This window comes from Mus musculus, chromosome 8 (genome assembly GCF_000001635.26).
Source record: "Mus musculus strain C57BL/6J chromosome 8, GRCm38.p6 C57BL/6J".
Classification (NCBI taxonomy): Eukaryota; Metazoa; Chordata; class Mammalia; order Rodentia; family Muridae; genus Mus; species Mus musculus.
In genome coordinates this window covers 47,533,625-47,554,392 of record NC_000074.6, presented here as the reverse complement: position 1 = coordinate 47,554,392, position 20,768 = coordinate 47,533,625, and the positions used below count along the sequence as shown (strand labels likewise).

Sequence of the window (20,768 nt, the reverse complement as noted above, 5' to 3'; positions counted from 1 at the left end):
CAGGCTGGCCTCGAACTCAGAAATCCGCCTGCCTCTGCCTCCCGAGTGCTGGGATTAAAGGCGTGTGCCACCACTGTCTGGCTAATATATTTTTTAAAATAGTATTTTATTAATTTTTGTGTGTGGTGGGGTATCACAGAGCATGTGGCAATCAGAGGAATCAGTTCTCTTTCTATTGTTTGAGTCCCAGAGATTGAACAAAAATTGAGACTTGCCTGCAAGCACCTTTATCTGCTGAGCCCTTTAGCCAGCCCCTGTACCATCTTAAACTAAAACCATAGTTTGAGGTTTTTGTCAAAGTTTGTTTTGTATTTTTCATACTGCCTCAGTTACCTTGACATCATAATGACAAACACCCGACAAAACTTAAGAAGACATTCTGGTTCATGATTCAGGGGATGGTCTCATGGCGGGAAGGCACAGGGGTGACAGCAATGAGCGCACATACTCATTTCAGTGGAAATGACGCAGAGAGCTTGGGGTGGGGTCTGGTCGCCTGCCCACAGAGAATCCACAGTTCCAGCCTTGCTTATTGCCTTGACCTAGGCTGGTTCCTCTTTCCAAAAGTTCCACAATCTTTCTGAACAGCGCCACCAGCTGGGAAACATGTGTTCCAACACATGAGCCTGTCGGGAGTCATTTCATACTCAAGGGATAACCATTATTAGGGGGCAGGATTTGGGCTGAAATCCTGCAGGGAGAATTTTGGGATTTTGGATTCTTTAAAAGACAGAAATATTTAAGTATGTGTTTTTGTTTCAATGCTAGGTGTGGGACATAGGGCGGCTTCAGAGTGTCCACAGCAGGTGACTATGATTTGCCTCATGCTCTGCAGGGGCGTGTTTTGCCAGCTGCAGATAGATAGTTACTGTGATTGTGTGATGTTTGTAATTCTGGGAACTTTTCAGAAGGGTATATAAATGCTACAACCCTGATAGGTGGGTTGTTGGTTGCTGTTGGTCATGGTTTGTCAAGTAGTGGCGTGCAAAGAAGAAAGAAGAAATTAGATATCCTGACAACTCGAAGCCCCCAATAAGTAGGAAGCGGTTTAACCATTACATTGCTTCCTCTCCTTTCTTTCCCCTATCTACTGTTAGGGGGTTGAAAGGGTGGAGAAGGGTGGAAGAAAGAAGAACCCACAAAATATTAAAAGACCAGTTACAAAATTCAAGTGTGTATTAACTCTTGGATACAGTGTGTACTGGCAGTGTATGTGTTTGTGTATAGCTAGCTCTCCATCAGAACCAGAGTTCAAGGCAGGCCCTCTTACTCAGGGCCTTTGCTGGAGAATGGGTCTGAGCCAGTAAGTGTGCAGACAGGTCTGGGTATAACTTCTAGTTCTAGGCTGACCAGAAGCTCAAACTGTTTTTAACTTCCACATTGAAATTTCCATCTTCTTATTTCTCCTTACTTTCTCTTGAGCTTTTTTTTTTTTTAATATTCTTCGAATATGACACTTTGAATGGTTCCAGCAGGAGCACACATGTCACACCATAAGATAATTTTACTGCAGATTTAAAAAGTTATTCTTTCTGAAGTGATTTGAAACAAAACATATAGAAAAAAATCACTATAATTCAGTCTTTATTGCTTATTAGTCATGTCATCTCATACAATTTTAAGTAAACAGACTTTGAGAAAATATAGTGGGAGCATTATCAGGTCAGCATTATTTCTGATGCAAGTGTTCAAGTGTTTATAAGGTAAAAAGGGATACCATTGCCACCGTCTGCCCCAGAGATCTATACATTTCATAGAAAAAGAGTAAAAATAGTTCATTGGCATTTAACTAGCATTATTCTTTGCAATCTAAGAATCACAGTAACTTTTACCAGAGAAATGACCTTTAGAACAGAACAAAATACTTTTTTTCTATTACAGGATGTTTCTTTAAAAAAAAAAAATCTAACAAATCAAGATGACAATAAAAACTGCACAAACGGAAGCTTGAAAAGAAAAGTTGTTATAGTCTAGGCATCTCCAATATTCATCTAGAAAACGAGACAAAAGCAAACTCTTCACTGTGACTACACTTACTTTACAGCTCACACAGTTTAACCAGAGCCAGGGGTAACTTTGTGAAATCCACAGATCTATCTGCTCTTATGCTAAGGTAACTTCTCTAAAAGTTGATTGTTCTTTAAAACCTGATATAATCTACACAGTATAGCTTGGTGTTCTAACAACGTGGAATCACACACAATCACTGTAATACACACACACACATACACACACCCCAATACCTCTCCTAATAAAACTACAGCAAGTTTCCTTTCCTAATGATTTTAAAAACCAAGCATGTATAACAATAGTTCAACATGACAAAGAGTGGATATATATTATTGAACAGACACCAAGATTAGGAAACACATTTGGATACTTGAAAAGACACTATTAAAAAAACAAAACAAACAAAAAAAAACCTACCAAAAACCAAAACCCCCACAAAGCCCAAGCACTGCCCCCAGATTCGAAGTGTGTTTAACGCCGACTCCCCTGAAAGACCTATTACCAAACAACAACAAAACATCACGATGGCAAATATTAGGAATTTATTAAAACCACTGTCTCCAACGGTACAAAAATTAAATATTAAGGCATCTTATACTCTCATCCTGACCTATGCAGCAAAGAGAATTATCTTAAATAAGAGCTAGCACTTATTCAAATGCTTTTCTAACGTATTTGGCAAATTTGTTGTTTTTGTTTTGTTCGGTGTACGGTCATGCATGCAAGTGTACCTGGTATTTGTATGTGTGTGCAAACGGGTGTATGCACATGTGCTTGCCTGTTGAGGCCAGAGATTTATGTTCTACATCTTCCTCTATTGCTCTCTACCTGAACCAGGTGCTCAGTGACTCAGCCAGACTGTCAGGGCAGCAAGCTGGGGAATCCTCCTGTCTCTGCCTCCCCAGCTCTGCGTCTCAGGTCATGCCCCGCTTTTTATGTGGCTGTTGGGGATCTGAACTCAGGACCTCAGGCTTGCACAGCAAACCTTTACTGACTGAGCCACTTCTCCGGCCCCTCACTTTTCTTCTTATATTCTTTTATTATTCACATAACTGAAAGCATTCATGATCACACACCGGCATCCAGTCCGAGAGAAAAGCATAAACAGTTATCAATTTATTAAGGAGAAGCAGTTTCCTGCTGAAAATGAAGAGGAACTACACAGAGAATCATATAAAGCCCAACTCCAGTACTCAGATACTCTGAAGCAACTTACGCTTTGTTATCTAAGTAAAAGGAGGTGACGCTCATCATTACGGGTCGTTCGAGGAATGCCAGAGACTCAGCACTGGGCTCTTCTGAACTGAGAGTTCAAACACGGCTTTGTTGGCCTTTAAAAATGATCACATCGCTTGGCCCAGATGGTTAAGTTACCACTGACTTCCCTCTGTGGAGCCATCCACCGGCCATGATGCTCAGGAGCTTCAGAAAGTACTCTGAACAAGTTACACTTTGACCTTTTATTAAGGCAAGTTTGTGAAAATAATTTACTACAGCCAAACCTCGTCATTGACTTTCCACTTGTGTGTTTTTCAAGACACTCACAAAAGAACATGTCCTGTAAAAAGCCACTCAGTAACAGAGAAAAAAGTAAGGAGAGATGCTGAACCAGGCCGCTTTTCAAAGGCTGCTCTTGCTTGGGCGGCAGGTGCTTGCTACTCATCATCTTTAGAGCCAGTTTTGCTTAACTGATAAAAAAAAAAAAAAGACACAAGTATTAAGTGGAGACATCTGCAGTATTTAAGTCATTGTTTCTAATGAGAATCAAAATTCAACAAATAACGGAAATAGAGTTCAAGTCAGGGAGCTTAGATGATAACTAACCTATGTAACCACTTCCAACCCCAGGTGAAATCATTTCCACCAGGTATGAAAACAACCGCAAAGGCCGGTTCCGCAGAGCAAGGTCACAGAGGGGTCACCTCTGGGGCAGCTTTCTAAGTATCAGTCAGACCCAAGGCGACTCTTACAGAAGGGGTAGCTTGTTAAAGAAATGCCATTCTTCTATTCTCTTTTCTATCTTCAGTAGGATTTCGTTCACCCAGGTTTGATTTTTTGCTGATATTATTCTATGAATCATGTGGTAATGATAATGTCTAGTGTGTTCCCTGTACCTAGTGCTGTTCTAAGTGTTTTGATGATCACACATTAACTCCATGTGAGCCCTTATTTTCTTTCACATTTTATTAGAAGTGTCAGACCCGAGATACAGTTGCCATAAAGCACCTAGCTGGCGAGCACTGGAATGTCTTCCCGCCCGAGGCAGTCTGACTCTGTTGGCCTTGGCCTTGGCCTAAACTCTTCAGAAACCACTTTATGCATGTGTCAGTACAGCAGAGCATGACATTAACAGACGATAAACTATTATGCTCTAACACATTTATACATTATTGTATGTATGGGTGTTTGTGTTCATGTGTGTGTGAGGACGCATGAGTGTGCCCAGGTGTGTCGGTGGAGGTTCGAGGAGAACTTGGACGAGTTAGTTCTTTTATCCTACCATGTAAGAGCAAGGGCTTGAACTCTGGTCATCAGGCATGACAGCAAGTGCCTTTACCGCAGTGATGGAGACCTCTATCACCAGACCAAAAGATAAAGTCTTTCTTTTCTAAATTTAGGGTTTTTTTAAAGTGTACATGTAATGTATGTACATGCATAGTCACATATTTGTGTCAATCAATTCTTTTTAAGAGGTAAAAAAAATTGCTATAATAAAATAAGCCACCTTACAGATAACAAATTCTTAAACTGTATGTGTGAAACCATAATTTAACAAATTTTAAATTTGCTTTCTTTTTCTGGTAAAAATCTTTGGCAAGAGTTGGCCAATTTGGGAATGAAACCGATTAATTCTCAAACCACACAAGCGTGAGTCTGAGTAGGGTAATCACCCATCACCACAAGTCAATCTCACTCTGTACCCAATAACTAAGAACACGGGAGCTAGGGCTGCAGAGGTGGCTCAGTGGCTAAGAGCACTTGCCCCCACTCCGCTCTTGTGAAGGACCCACGTTCAGTTCCTAGAATCCACACTGGGCAGCTCACAACCAACTCTGACTCTAGCTCCAGGGAATCTGACACCTTCCTGTGGCCGCCACATGCACCTACACAGACACGGAGTACATAGAGACAAGCAGGCACATATGCACGGACTTGTAGATCGCTAATGGTTTTGCCAGTAAAGGTACTTGCTGCTAAGCCTGACCACCTTTCAGTCACGGTAGGAGGAGAGAACCGACTCTTCCAAGTTGTCCTTTGACCTCTACATCCATGCCACAGCATGAGTGTAGACGCACAAAATAAATAATGTAATAAAATTTGAAGAAGAATGTGGGAAACAAAAGTGTGATGGTTTGTATATGCTAGGCCCAGGGAGTGGCACTATTAGAAGGTGTAGCCTTGTTGGAGTAGGTGTGTCACTGCAGGCATGGGCTTAAGATAGTCATCCTAGCTCCCTGGAAGTGAGTATTCTGCTAGTAGCCTTCACATGAAGATGTAGAACTCTCAGCTCCTCCTGCACCATGCCTGCCTGGATGCTGCCATGCTCCCACCTTGATGATAATGGACTGAACCTCTGAACTTGTAAGCCAGCCCCAATTAAATGTTGTCCTTATAAGAGTTGCCTCGGTCATGGTATCTGTTCACAACAGTAATCCCTAACTAAGATATGAAACCGATTAATTCTCAGATAGATAGCAGGAACTATGAAAGGTAAGAGTTCCCAAACACAGGGGTATTGCTAAATAATCGAAGGCATTAAAGACTTCCGGCTGTTAATATGGATTACAGGTGCTGCATTTAGAATTAAAACTAGCATTCATATAAAACTAATGATAAACCTATAATGCAACAACCCAATCATCTCCTGTGTGTGTGTGTGTGTGGTATATGTATATGTTTGTGTGAGTGTGTGCACATGGATGCCAGATGTCAAGTGTCTTTCTTGATTGTTTTCCACATTATTCTTTGAGACATGGCCTCCCACAATTAGAGCTCATTAATTTAGCTAGGCTTGCTGGGCCACGAGTTCTGGAATTGGCCTGTTTCTCACCCCCAAATGCAGGCCACTGAAGCCAGCTTCTTATGCGTGTGGAGTTCTAAACTCGGGGCCTCATCACTACACAGTGGGCCTTTTACTGACAGAGACATCTCTCTAGTCCCTGAAAAGCAGCTACCCTTTCTAAACAAGACTTAGAATGGGGCTACTTCCCATTTATTCAGATCTCTTTACAATCTAGCACCACGGAAGGTGGCTGGCTTCACGCAGATCTGCATTACAGGAGCTGACCCTGGGTGACACTGCAGCCAAGGGATGAGAGCCGAGCTTCCAGCTCCAGGGCTCTCGCGTCTGAGAAAGAACACCTAACAGCAAGGAGACAGAGAAGGCAAAGACTTCAAGAATACTTACATGCTGAATCCACAAATGCCAACAGACATCCGGGGAACCCCGAAGGCAGCAGGAAGGAAAATGAAAAATACACACGTCGTTAGTTGACAGCAGTAATTTTAACAACTTTGAAGACTTGACTGTAAGTTTGCTATACCTTCACGACGTCAACCCAGTTCCAGCCGCGAGGCAGCTCCCCTTTGTGATCTGGGGGACAAAATCAGTAACGTTACTACAACCAGCATAAGTGAACTGATAGCTTAGCAAAGAGTACTTTTTACAACATTGATGGCAAGTTGGCTTCACACACTACTAACTTAGAAAATAGTGTCTCAGTAGCTTTGTGACCTTAAAGCTCCGTCCTGGAGGCACCTGCCAAGTACTTGAGACATGCCCCCTTTACATTTACCCCTCATCCAGTCTCGATGAAACCAAGGGGAAGCAAGCGGTAAGACTGAGGACACACTGCGCCCACGCATGTGCACAGTCCTGCTTCCCACGAGCCCAGTGCTCATCTGAGGGTGGAGTTGCCCTGGCTCACTGTTTCAGGGGTCTCACCAGGGCCCTCGGCTCGGAATAGGAGAGACTGTGTCGACTAAAGTTCGTCTTCAGGACTAAGAGGACTGCAAGTTAACTTCTGCATAGCTTGGCCATGCTCTGACAAGACATTATCCGACATTCTCCAAAAGGCGGTTCAGTCTATTGCAGCGTTTCTCAACCTGTGGGTCACGACCCCCACAGAGGTCAAATATCAGATCTTTACATCACCATTCATAACAGCAACAAAATTACAGTGATGGAATAGTAATGAAATACTTTTATAGTTGGGGTGGGGGTCACCACAACATGAGGAATTGTATTCAAGGATCGCAACATTAGGAAGGCTGAAAACTGATGCTCTGTTGAGGATGCTTGGGACAAAGCTCACAAGGTCTCATATATAAATGAGTGGTTTAATCTAGGTTCTCTGCATATATATCTTGTGTAGCTTGGTGTTCTTGTGAGATTCCTGTGGGAGTGGAAGCTGTCTTTGACTCATTTGCCTGCCTGTGGGACTCTCTTTCTACTGGGTTGCCTCGTCAGGCCTTGCTGTGAGAATCTGTGCCTGGTCTTACTGTAGCTTGTTATGCAGTATTTAGTTGGTGCTCTTTTCTGAGGGGAGTTGGAAGGGTGGTGGATCTGGAAAAAAGGGGAGGCTCAGGGGAGAGACTAGGGGGTGGGGAAGGAGAGGAAACTGCGATCAGGTGTATTATTATATGAGAGAAAAATTTAAAAAAAGGAAAAAAAATGCATGCTTTATAAAATGTTTTCATCTTTTAATATTCAAATTCAAAGGACAAGCCCCTGAGTTTAGAGCTCCACACACATACGAAGCTGGCTTCAGTGGCCTGCATTTAGGGGTGAGAAACAGGCCAATCCAGAACTCGTGGCCCAGCAAGCCTAGCTAAATTAATGAATTAACAAATTGGCATTTTACTTTTAAAAAATTCTTCAATATTAGGGCTCAGCAGGTGAAGGTACAGGCTGGCTAGACTGACTACCTGAGATAAATCCATGGGCCCCACAAGGCGGGAGACTCACAAATATTGCTCTCTGATCCCCACACAAATGCCACAGCACACATATATCCACAGAGACAGGTATGTGCGCAAAATAAATGAAGACAATTCTTCTATTTCAAATGTCTTTACTTCTCTTATTCTTCACATAGGCTGCATGTCTCATTTTATGAAGCCTTTAAAAAATTTACATTTGAAACCAGTACTATACAAATTAAAAAACAAAACAAAACAAAATAAAACTCTAAAATCTGAAAGTTTTTGAATAGTTTTAGACATCGGAGTATTTTAGATCTTGAATTATGACTGCTCATTCATTAAGTATGAAAATATTCCACATCTGGAAGGCTCTGAACCATGGTCTCAAGCACGTGGGCAGGACACGTTCCCCTGTAGTAACTTTCCAGGAAATAACTCAGAAATGAATGCTCTTCAGATAAGGCAATTCTTCCCCACCCACCCCCTACTCCACTCCGGCCCTGATGGCTCCGGCTCCGCCTGCTCCAGCCAAAGGCAATTCTTGTAGGAGCCAGTTTCTGATGGTTCGTTTCTCTTTCAGACCAGTAAGCATCTTATGCCATGCGGGCACACAATTGGATCGTCAGTTAGGTTGCACAGGCTAGCCTATTTATTTAGCATGAAAGTTCTCAGTCACAAACCCTACATTGTCATCTTAGGGAAATTAGACCTTAGTAGGGCGTCATCAAAGAGACGATTGTTGGGGTAGGGGGAGATATTATTTAATGAAAATGACCATAGGCCGTGAGGGATGAAAGGCGACTGCAATAGATGCTAAAACATTCCAAAAGACAAAAACCCAAATTCTAGAAAACAGAATACGATGGCTAATTTCTTCTTCTCCTTCCGTTATATACACTTTACCACTTCCTGACATGTGGGTGAACAGCGCAGAGTCTTTTCTAGCACAAACTGTTACAATTCCAAAATCTTGTCTGAGGACCACTGTAATATTGGTTTCTTTTATTTTTTACTATCAACAGACATTAAACAAAAATAAACCTATGCTCCCTCCATAAAAAACATGGCAGAGGCTGGAGAGATGACTTGGCAGTTAAAAGCGCTGCCCTTCCAGGATAAGAGACTGCTTTCCAGCACCCACACCAGTTCCAGGGCTGGGAGCTCCAACATTCTTTTTTGGGCTTCCATGAGCATTGTGCGTGCGCAAACTCTCTCTCTCACACACACACACACACACACACACACACGCAGGCATCCATTTATGTGTAAGTGTATGTACATGCAACAGTGTATGTTTCCCAATTTCCTAATTAGGAAAATTCAGATGGATACCCATTTGCAAATCTTAAGAGAAAGAATGGGGACCAAACATAGCTGTTGATTTGAGTGGCAGCTTACAATCCTTTTCATGAGGAGTCTGTTTTCATATACACGGGAATTCTTTTCTGAAGACTTATTGTATAATTAAGTTAATTATAGGGAAAAAAATCCAACAACTATACTAAGATGGAGCGATGTGTCAGACTGCAAGTGGGAACTATTTCACATAGCTTTTAGATGTACATAGGCAAATAAAACCCACATGTTACAGTGTTCAGGTAGGACAATGTGCTTTGTCTATTTTTCTAATGTCCCTCAGTGAGAATATTTATAATTGCTCTGTGAGTCATTCTTTCCAAGTAGCAATAAATGCAGTATTTTTGTACTGTGACCAATGGGGCTCTGACTCAAATGCTCCAAGAATAGAGAGATGGCTCAGTGATTAAGAGCACTGACTGCTCTTCCAGAGGTCCTGAGTTCAAATCCCAGCAACCACATGGTGGCTCACAACCATCTGTAATGGGATCTGATGCCCTCTTCTGGGGGTGTCTGAAGACAGCTACAGTGTACTTACACTGTGTATATATATATATATATATATATATATATATATATATATATAGAGAGAGAGAGAGAGAGAGAGAGACTAAAGAATTAGCCAGGCAGTGGTGGTAGCACACGCCTTTGATCCCAGCACTCAGGAGCAGAGGCAGGCAGATCTCTGAGTTTGAGGCCAGCCTGGTCTAGATCGAGTTACAGGACAGCCAGGGCTGTTACACAGAGAAACCCTATCTTGGACACAAAACAAAGAATTCCTCTTGTAAAGAGACCTAAACCTATCAAGCACCCTTACCACAGTAAAAGCAGCCCATTTCCTGTGCTAAGAAAGACAAAGAACACAATGCAAACCTGTTTTATCTGCCAGCTTGCGTTTCTGAGCTTTGGAAAGTTGTTCTTTCTTCTCTTTTTTCTTACTTGATGGGGCTGTGGTGGGAGTTTCAACCGAGATGATATTGGCTACAGGCGTCTACAAGAACAGAAGCAGATCTTAGATTCACACCTTAAAACCTACTGGATTAGACCCCAAACAGGTACATTCGGAGGGAATGGGGGATTTCTAGATTACAAAAGTGAAGGTGTTGTTCTGTCATTCACTCAGTGGCCCCAGCGTCCTCAGGCATCGATGGCCTTGTTCTTATTTTCAAGGACACAACCCTGGGACAGCAGGTGAACCAGAATTGCCCACGTTATGGTGACAATCTGAGGGTCCAACATAATTGTCTAAACCACTGGGCTTGCTGTCACTATTGGCACCTCTTTAGAAACATCACACATTCCCCTCAGATCTTCTCGTTTTTTGAAAAAAATATTCAAAATATTTGGGCTTGCATAGTTAGCACTTATGACTACATATATCATTTATTTGTGCCTTATCACAATTGTCTAAAGTAGACACTATTATAATTCCATTTAACCACTGAGAAACTGGGCACATAGAGATAATGAAAGCTGGCCAAAGTCGTAGGGTTAAAAAAGTAGAGAGAGAAGATTTGAACCCATGTGAGCCTCCAATGGAACCAGGACAAGGCTGACTCCCTCTTCTTCCTTCCCCCACTTTCCTTTCTCTCCTTTTTTCTTTCTTTTCCTTCTTTCCTTCCTTCCTTCCTTCCTTCCTTCCTTCCTTCCTTCCTTCCTTCCCTCCCTCCCTCCCTCCCTCCCTCCCTCCCTCCCTCCCATCCATTCTTTCTAAGTCAGCACCTTACTATGTAGCCCTGGTTGGCATTGAAATCACAGACCTGTCTCTGCCTCCCCAGCCCTGGGATTAAAGACCTACACTGTCATGCCTTGCTTCGATTTCCATGGTTAGAAGTATTTTAATCTTTGCTGACAAGTGAACACTGACAGACTGTAATTGCATTTTCTCCATCAATAAAGGAAAGCTGAGATTCACTGGTCTCATTTAACCCAAATGTTATTCTCTGTTTACATCAAACACAAAGTCTCCTAATTTTCAAAAAACAACTAGAAAGAAAAAAAAAGGAAAGAAAGAAAGAAAAGCACACGCCCAGCGCGGAGCCCTGTAGTGTGCGGCCGGCAGGCACACTCACTGCAGAATTCCCAGGATGGTGGTTCTCCATGAACTGCTCTTTATGGTCCTTAGCGTACTCGAACAACGTGTAGGTCATGGCCGTGCCGAGATTCACTTCCACTGCTTCCTGCAGCTTGGCTAAGATGCTCTGCTTCACTGCCGAGGAGCTGCGGTGCAGAGAAACCATACCATCAAGGGTCAGTGACAGAGAAGAGAATGAAACCGCTCTGAAGACCAAACTACTCACATGGTGTTGTTAAAAAAGGCGTTCATAGATATGACCGGAGCTGTCTGCGGGTATGTCTCCGTCCAGGAAACCTCTATCAGGAAGGCTTTGGGATCGCCGTCTTCACCTATCTGAAGAAGAGGGAGTCTTAGGCTTGTGGAAAGGGATCAGGAGAACCAAATTACTATCTTCAAGGTGATTCTTCCCAAACCTCAGGTTCAAATCAGTGGCATAATATGCTGAGATGTTCCGAGGTCCAGGGTGGGGCTGACCAAGGATGAGTTCTGACTTTTGCTTTAGGGCCATCCTGCTTCAGGAACCTTCATTTCTGCCGATGGCCATTTCTCAACCAGCCCCAGGCTTGTCAATACCAAGGATACATTTGACATATTTTGTTTCCCAGGGTGAAGATAAGACATCAATGAGGAACAAATGACAAGGGAGCTGCTGCATGTGATAGCATTAGGGGGAGTTAGGGAAAGGGGCAGAGGCAGGTGGACCTCTCAGCTTGTTGCCAGCCTGGTCTACAGAGCTACACAGAGAAGCCCTGTGTCAGAAAACACAATGGCAATAGTCAAGAAATACTTATTCCCAAACTTGAAACACCTTGTCTTGAAGGTTTCTAACTGCTAAAATTAATGCAAGAGGCACAAAGAACTTGGAAACTGATACAGGCCGTTCAAGTGGGAAGAGACCAGAAAATGGAGTGTAAAACAGACAAGCAAAGGAAAGGATGGGGGAGAGGGCACAGTAGGCCCCAGAGCAATCCCTGACAAGAACGTCTTCAGTTTTGTCAACTTTTTACTTAAAGCAACTTCAGTTCTAAGGAGGAGCTAAGCGGGCACCAGAAGCACTCACTGGCGTACACTTAACACTGCATCCCGCTTCGCTGTCATTTCCCTCTAGCACAGAAATGAGCATCAGCTCCTCTAACATGTATGATTTTTTTCCCCCAACTTTGGTTTTGGCTGAAGCATTTGAAAGTAATGGAATGGCTTTAGTTATTTATGGGTGAAAAGACAAATAACTCACGGTATCTTTTATAGTGAAAAGACAATCCTCACGCCCCCAAGAATTCGACACTGATATAAAAATCTCACCTAATAATTATTCATATTACAAATTCCCCAACTATGCCTAAAGTGCCCTTTAATTATACCACTCCCACCCCAGAAATCTAAACTCACAGAAGGTATATGGTAATTCGTTTTAATCTCTCTCTAGTCTAGATTAATAGAGCCCTCCCCCAGGTTTTTAAGTCTTTTTATGACAATAAATCTAGGCCAAATCAATTCAGCAGAGGCAGAGGCAGAGGCAGAGGGGCAGAGGGGCAGAGGGGGCAGAGGGGGCAGAGGGGGCAGAGGGGGCAGAGGGGGCAGAGGGGGCAGAGGGGGCAGAGGGGGCAGAGGGGGCAGAGGGGGCAGAGGGGGCAGAGGGGGCAGAGGGGGCAGAGGGGGCAGAGGGGGCAGAGGGGGCAGAGGGGGCAGAGGGGGCAGAGGGGGCAGAGGGGCAGAGGGGCAGAGGGGCAGAGGGGCAGAGGGGCAGAGGGGCAGAGGGGCAGAGGGGCAGAGAGGCAGAGAGGCAGAGAGGCAGAGAGGCAGAGAGGCAGAGAGGCAGAGAGGCAGAGAGGCAGAGAGGCAGAGAGGCAGAGAGGCAGAGAGGCAGAGAGGCAGAGAGGCAGAGAGGCAGAGAGGCAGAGAGGCAGAGAGGCAGAGAGGCAGAGGCAGAGGCAGAGGCAGAGGCAGAGGCAGGCTGATCTCTGAATTCAAGGGCAGCCTGGGCTACAGAGCAAGTTCTAGGAGAGTGGAGAGCTACACAGACGAACTCTGTCTTGGGGGGATAAAAAAGGAGTCTAGGCAAGTTTTCTTGACTAACATCCCCAAATATAGAGAACTACCTCCTCTGTTTATATTTAGATGGACTGTTTTGTGAGGAGAGGCTGTACGGTGGCTCTCGCTGCAGCCTATCAGAATCACCAATGGGGACGATATCTTCATTCAGTGTAGAGGTGATGAAGTACTAGTCAGTGCAGTAATAACACACAACTACGTCACCACCCTGTTTCCTAGCAACCTCTGCCAAGAGATTTTAACATCTGTTAATAACGCTTGCCAGAATCAAGCTCTTCACCTCCGGGCCTGTGAGATGGCTCAGGGGGTAAAGGCTACAAAGCCTGATGACCTCAGTTTGATCCTGGAACCCACAGAGTGGAAGGGGACAAGCAACTCACAGGGGCTGTGGCATGCATGTGCCCCTCCCCCAACACACACACACACACACACACACACACACACACACACACACACGAAATGAAAAAGAATTAGAAAAAAATTTCACCTCAAATTAGTACTTGCTTCACCTTCTATGTTCTGTCCATATCCTCAGTCTCCTTTCAGCTACATTCAGTATCAATGTAAGTTGAGGCCCAGAAACAGCATCAGATAAACGCAAGGACCTCTTGACATGAGTCAGTCACGGGCATGATGGATGCAGTAGAAGGTGAGAGAAGACAGAAGCTTCATGCAATCAAGTCCTTACTTAGGGTGTACTTAGAAACGGATCACCAAGGTCTCATTGTATTAAAGTTAGCGGCAGGACCACTCCTGTCTTCAAAGACACCAAATGCCTTACAGAGACTTTGGCCAAATGGGTCACAGAGATTAATTTAGCAAAGAGGAGTCACATAGGTAAGAGATAAGAGGGGAACAAAAGAGTTACAAGGTATCTAAAGACAATGCTTAAGTGGGGGAAAAGATACTAATGAGATCATTTAGCCATCTGTTGTGCCTAATGAAAGTTGACAAAGTTTGGCAGAGGCAGCTCAAAACAAATGGACTACTTACTTACTCAGAGTGGAAGGAGACCTACCTAGCTCCAGAGTTAAGAGCATTTGCCACATAGGACACACCTTTAATCCCAGCACTAGGGAGGCAGAGGCAGGAGGATCTCTGTGAGTCTGAGGCCAGCCTGGTCTACAGAGGGAGTTCCATGACAGCCAGGGCTACACAGGGAAACCCTGCCTCAAAAACAAAACAAAACAAAACAAAACAAAGAATAACAGTATTTGCCACTAATAGCAGAGAACTGTGGTTGGGCTCCAAAACATATAGGAGCTGACAAAAGCCAGTGACTCCAGTTCCCTGGGATGTGGAGCCTTCTGGCCTTTTAGAATACCAGGAACACATGTTGCACATACACACAATCCAGGCAAAACACTCATATACACAAAATAAAAATAAATCTCTTCTTTAAAGTGGACTTTGGTTACGGAGCTGAGAATAGAGTCATCATTCTACAGGCAAGGGAAGCCCAGAAGCCTCTTTAAACAGGCTCTGGCACGCCTACTTAAATGTTGAACTGGTGGTGGTACAATGTAAATGAAAAGCATGGGGGGAGGGCAGGGCAGAGCCGTCACTTAGCCTACTAAACTGCTCTGTGCAAGAACAGAGGGCCCAAGGAGGCAGACCTGTCTGGCTCTTCTCCTTTGACTGTCGGCACACTATCTCCAATTTCCTGTTTCACTCTATGGTATAGCAAACATGCGTAACCTGGACCATTCCGCATTTTGCACTCAATAACTGATACTGTTAACGAAGATGTTTTAAGAAAGCATGTGAGAATTCTCAGAGCCTCTTTGGGAAAGAAAAGGTAACGGTGGTTGGGGAGATCTGAGAAGGCAGCTGGACTTAAAATGGAAGGGCCTGGGTCTTAAGTCCAGCATGACCTCTGGTCAGTAAGAGTTCCCCGATATAACTTGATGGGATTTAGAATCAGCCCAGAAACAAACCTCTGGGCTTGTCTGTGAGGGCTTTGCTGGACTACGTTAACTGAGGTAGGAAGACCTATGCTAATGTGGACACCATTCTGTGGGCTGAGCCATTCCCCATGTCAGGAGAGAGCGAGAACTGGGCACAAGTGTCCTTTTTCTCTGCTTCCGGACTTTGGGTACAATATGACCACAGCCTCACACAGGATCCTACTGCCTCAACTTCCCTGCCACTGATAACCTGGACCTTTCAAACTGGGAGCCAAAACGGTCTTCCTTCCTTTTTAAAAAAAAATATTTATTTATTATTATTTATTATTACTGTATATATGTGATTTGTGTAGAGGAACAAAAGTCCCACAGTGCACAGAGGACAACTTCAAGGACTGAGAATCGGTTTTATCATCCCACTTTTGTGTGGATTCTGGGAACCAGCTCAGGCTTTGGGGCTTGAGTAGTGAATGTTTTTTGTTCTCGGGCCCTCAGGAATTTGGTCACAGCAATAAGCATGGTTACACAGATAGAGGCAGGACAAAGGCAGCGGGGCATGAAGGGGAACTGGGCATTGCTGTAGATCAGTGGTTCTCAAATCTCTGAGTCTCAACCCCTGTGGGGGTCAGATGACCCTTTCAGAAAGGTCACCCAAGACTACTGGAAAACACGGATATTTATGATTTATAACTGTAGCAAAATTACAGTTATAAAGAAGCAATGAAAATAATTTTATGTCTGGGGTCACCACAACACGAGGAGCTGCATGTAAGGGTCACAGAACCACTGCTATGGAGAATTTATTTCCTTCCGAGCTATACTTGTGAATGCGAGGTGAGAGAATCAAGAATTCCAAGCTAGCCTGGGCTATATGATAATATTCTGCCTTAAGAAGATGAACAAAAATGAACACTCATTTTCTGTTACTGTGTACAATACATTCAAGTTTGAGGATTATCTATCAATATTAACTGTGGCAGACAGGCAGCCAGGGCTGTGGGAAGCCATCTTTAAGAAGGTGATACCATGTAATTCCTAAGAATTCTTTTATCTCTAACATTTTATAATCAAGTCAAAATGTTTTTAACTTGTTGTTGTTGTTTTTCGGCTCTGAATTAGGCTAGAGTGATGGCGCAGGGGTTAAGAGCATTGGTTGTCCTTCTAGGAGGACTTCGGTTCATTTCCCAGCAGCTACCTGTCAGCTCACAATAGCTGTCCATGACTCTAGGTCAGGGGAGCCAATGCTCTCTCTTCTGGGCTCTGTGAGCACCTGGCATGTATGTAATGCACAGACATAGTCGTTGGCAAAACACCAAACACATAAAATTTAAAAATATATATGTAATATATATTTATATATTATGTTATATAAATATATTATATAAATATGTGTATTATTTATAAGAGGTTCCATATTTAGTTTTCAAACTTTATCAATAGCAATGTCATAGCAATGTGTTTTGTTTTAAATGTGTCAGGAGGGCTGAAGAGATGGCTCAGCTGCTACTGCTCTTCCAGAGGACCTTAGTTTGTTTTCCAGAACCCACCTTTGGTGGATTACAAGTGACTTACAACCACTGGTAATTCCAGCTCTAGAAGATTTGATGCCCTCTTCTGGCCTCTGTGCATGCCTCCCCCCCCCCCCCCAAACCAAATCGTCTTCCCAGAACCACAAAGATGCATGCGCTGTCCCTGCTGTGTCTTACCCTATATTGAAATGACACTGGACTTAATTCCCGGAAACTGTTATCTCCTTCATAAATAGACCGTAAAGCTTCTAGCTCCATCTGGAAAAAGAAATCAGCGGATTTTGTTAAATGGCATGCGTGGATTAGAAAGACTTTAACTTCTCATTCAAACCCACATTGTATAGTTGATGTAAAATGTAGCCCCAAAACAAGAATATATGTGCGCATACCACCACAGTACAATCACATTAACAACAGGTACCTTAAGGGTAGGTGTTGGGAGCTGGGCGGTGGTGGCGCACGCCTTTAATCCCAGCACTTGGGAGGCAGAGGCAGGCGGATTTCTGAGTTCGAGGCCAGCCTGGTTTACAAAGTGAGTTCCAGAGAAACCCTGATCGAAAAACCAAAAAAAAAAAAAAAAAAAAAAAAAGGGTAGGTGTTGAGTGCTACTAACGAGTTTCACATTGTATCAGCTCACTTAATTCTCGAATAGACCCCGTGAAGAGCACATTACCATATTCCTTCTCTATACTGTAGAGGAAAGATTTAGGTTAAAGCAACTTGAAAATACTTGGAAATGAGAACTAGGAAGCACAACAATTTCCCACTTGAAAAGGAACATCAATTATACCGGTAATCATTTCCATAAAGTAATACAATGCTTATGTAGTACAGCTCAGTCCCAAGAAAGAATATCAGAAAGAAAATTGACAGGATCTATTCAAGATGATCGAGAGACTAGAAGAGAAGATGCTAATTAGTAACCCCTGCCCAGGCTTTGTTCTCAGAACACTGTGGTCCCACAAATGAGAAATCTCCATCACTGTGCGTGAGAGCTGAGTCTGGGAGAAACAAAGACAAGAGTATCTGTTTTAGTTTTCAAAAAGATTGACGTCATTAACTCTGCAGACTAAAGAGGGTGACCTTGATTTATTCTCCATGTACAATTTTCAGATTAGATCATAAAGAAACAGGGCAGGCGAGCTTAGAATCCTTAGGACTCTGCAAGCATTACATCACGATATAGCTCAACAATCCTTCTCAGCGGAACTCTGTACTTTAGAGAAGGTCGGCGGACTCAGTCTCTTTAGATCCCAGCAAGGATCCCTTTCCAGGACAGATCAGCACAAAAACAATGCAGAACAGCAACAACAAAGAAAAACACAGACATTCAAACTGGACTCGAGAATGTCACTTTGGCCATAATCTCTTTCCATATTCTAATTAATAACTTGGGCAGGAACAAAAAGAGATGACAGGTTGTTAAAATGGATGGATGGTAATCTGATAAGAAAATATAAGTCAAGCCGATGAAAGAATTAGGACAGCCCCCTCCAAAGTTCTTTTAAACCAAGTTATGATAATATTTAACAGGGTAAATATTAACATTATCACATTAGATATTGCATTTAACACCTAAATATATAAGTAGAGGATGTGGGATGAACTACTTTGTAGAAAGCACTAAGTGGATGTGGACAGACAGTAAATCAGAAGACAGTGTGATGCAACGGTTTCAGCAGAGGCAAATGGAGGGGATTCTGTCCTTATACTCAGTTCAGGACAGCACAGGAACTAAGATACATGAACAAAAGTGAACTGGAAACATATGATGTGTTTTTAGTTGTTTTGTTTTATTTTTCAAAGGCAGTATCTTCAAAACCGGGCAGGAAACTATCTTCAAAGATCCAGACACCTATCATGAGGAAGAATAAAACTTCGCTGCTGAAATCAAAGATTCCTGGACTCTACCACAGAAATTCTGACTCGTTAGGTCTGAGGTGGAGTCAGCAACCAGTGGTGATGGTGGCCCGGCAGTCAAATCCATTAAGTGTTACATTGTGCTTTGCTCGGAGAAAGAACTATTTTCAAACTGACACAGAATAATTTTATTGGTTGGGGCTGGAGAGATGGCTCAGGGGTTAAGAACGGAGAGACCTGGTTCAATTTCTAGCACTTATATGGTGGTTCCCAGCTGTCTAGAACACCAGTTCGGGTATCCAACATCCTCTTCCAGCCTCTTTGGGTACCAGACACCCGAGTGGTACACATACATATATGTAGGCAAAACACTCATATATGTTAAAAAAAAAAACTATTTTAAAAATTGTATTTATTTATGGGATACAATGCAGTTCTTTGGTAAGTGTCCCTGTTACAACTATCACCCCAAGTTTTCAACCACTTATTTGTCAATGAATCATTCGAAGCTCTTCTAGCTATTATGAAATGCACAGGGTACTGTAAAACGAGTCATTCACTGTGTAAAATGACATTAGACTTTCCTCTTCTCCATTTATGTCTGTAACCACTCACTAGTAGTCTCTAACCCTTCCTCTCTAGTCTCCCTCACCTGGATTTATTAATGCTTTGGATTCATTGAACTGGTAAGAATATTTTAGCAGGATATTCAGATACCAATTACCTTGTGAATGTGGGGTTCCTGTATGGAGTATTTGTAGTCTAGATTCTATTAACACCCACATTGTCAAATGTTAATTTTTAAGCAACATATTCAAAACAAACAACAAATTACTATGTATCTACTACTACACAAGGAGTCTACTGCTACATAAGATTTGTCTTCTTTGTTTGAGAAGGCATTTTTGGAACACCAGGCTAGTCTCAAACTCTGACATCAGCCTGCCTCTGCCACCCTAACACTGGGATTAAAGGCGTACACCACTACCGCCAGGTGGGATTTATCTTCTAATCCTTACTCTACCACGTTCACCAAGCTAGGGTGCTCTTTTTCCTTTTTCATCTGGACACATTACAGAGTTGGAAAGTTCAATGACAGGTGATTTATAGGACCTATTCCTTCCGACTTTGATATTTTGCAAAGCAAACAAACCACCACCACCAATAACAACAACAACAAAAACCAAAACACAAACTACAAAATTCTGATTGACATGAGGATGCTCAAAAATATTGTATATCCCTCAACAACAGACTGAGGAGTGACTTCACTGAGCATTATGGACAGAAACCGAAACACCAGGGTCATTCATTTTTCTGTAGAGATTTTACTTACTCGATCGACCCTTTCCACGAGACCACAAGTTTTCAAATTTAAAGGCGTTCAGATTTGAAGACAGAATAACTCGACACACAAGCGCTAAGCCACACAAGGGATTTAAGGACGGCCAAGTGCTCTAGGGTCGTGGACCAAGGACACTCATCTTACCAAGGAAATCTAGGAAGACCTAAATACAAAAATGACAAATGAGGGAAGCGGGAGGCTGAGTCTCACGTAACCCATTCGTGCTTGCTGGCCATAAGGTTGCCCAGTGCTATCTGGCAGGGGAACCACCAACGTGGGACATCCGGACAGGCGAAGAAGGTTCTCAGAGCAAAGGACACGTGCGAAGTCTGGGTGCTCCACGTCGTGACCTGCGCCGGGACAGGGGTGTCTAGTCCTGGGTTCTCACCTCTTGGTCCTCGTTGGCACCCATCGTGCCGGGCGCACGGCGTTCGCTACCGCGATGAACGGGCGGGCAGCGGGCGGGAGGCCGGGGCACCCCGTTTCCGCGCCTCGGTCTAGAGAAATCCTCCTCGCAGCCGTGGGTACGACCTCGTGCGCTCCAGATCCTCGGCAGCACCAAGCCACCGGCAGTCGATTGTGGGCCGGGAACCCAGGATCGCGTTATGTGTGATCGGGAACCGGGATCACGTTAAGGGACACCTAGACCTCTGACCAGTTACTGATGGGCGGTACCGAGGAAGCCCCGCCCCTTCTCACGATCGCGT

At 43.5% G+C, this 20,768-nt stretch overlaps 1 protein-coding gene across 1 annotated transcript; it reads right to left on the bottom strand.

Moving 5' to 3' along the window:
- Positions 1-1,555: 1,555 nt before the first annotated feature.
- On the bottom strand, positions 1,556-20,748 carry Rwdd4a (RWD domain containing 4A). Its single transcript, NM_203507.3, has 8 exons — positions 20,450-20,748; positions 17,034-17,114; positions 11,592-11,701; positions 11,364-11,511; positions 10,165-10,282; positions 6,555-6,604; positions 6,419-6,421; positions 1,556-3,698 (listed from the first exon to the last, which is right to left on the bottom strand). Exons 1-8 carry the CDS (start codon positions 20,471-20,473, stop codon positions 3,666-3,668), a joined length of 567 nt encoding a protein of 188 aa, NP_987103.1. The 5' UTR covers positions 20,474-20,748; the 3' UTR covers positions 1,556-3,665.
- Positions 20,749-20,768: the final 20 nt, after the last annotated feature.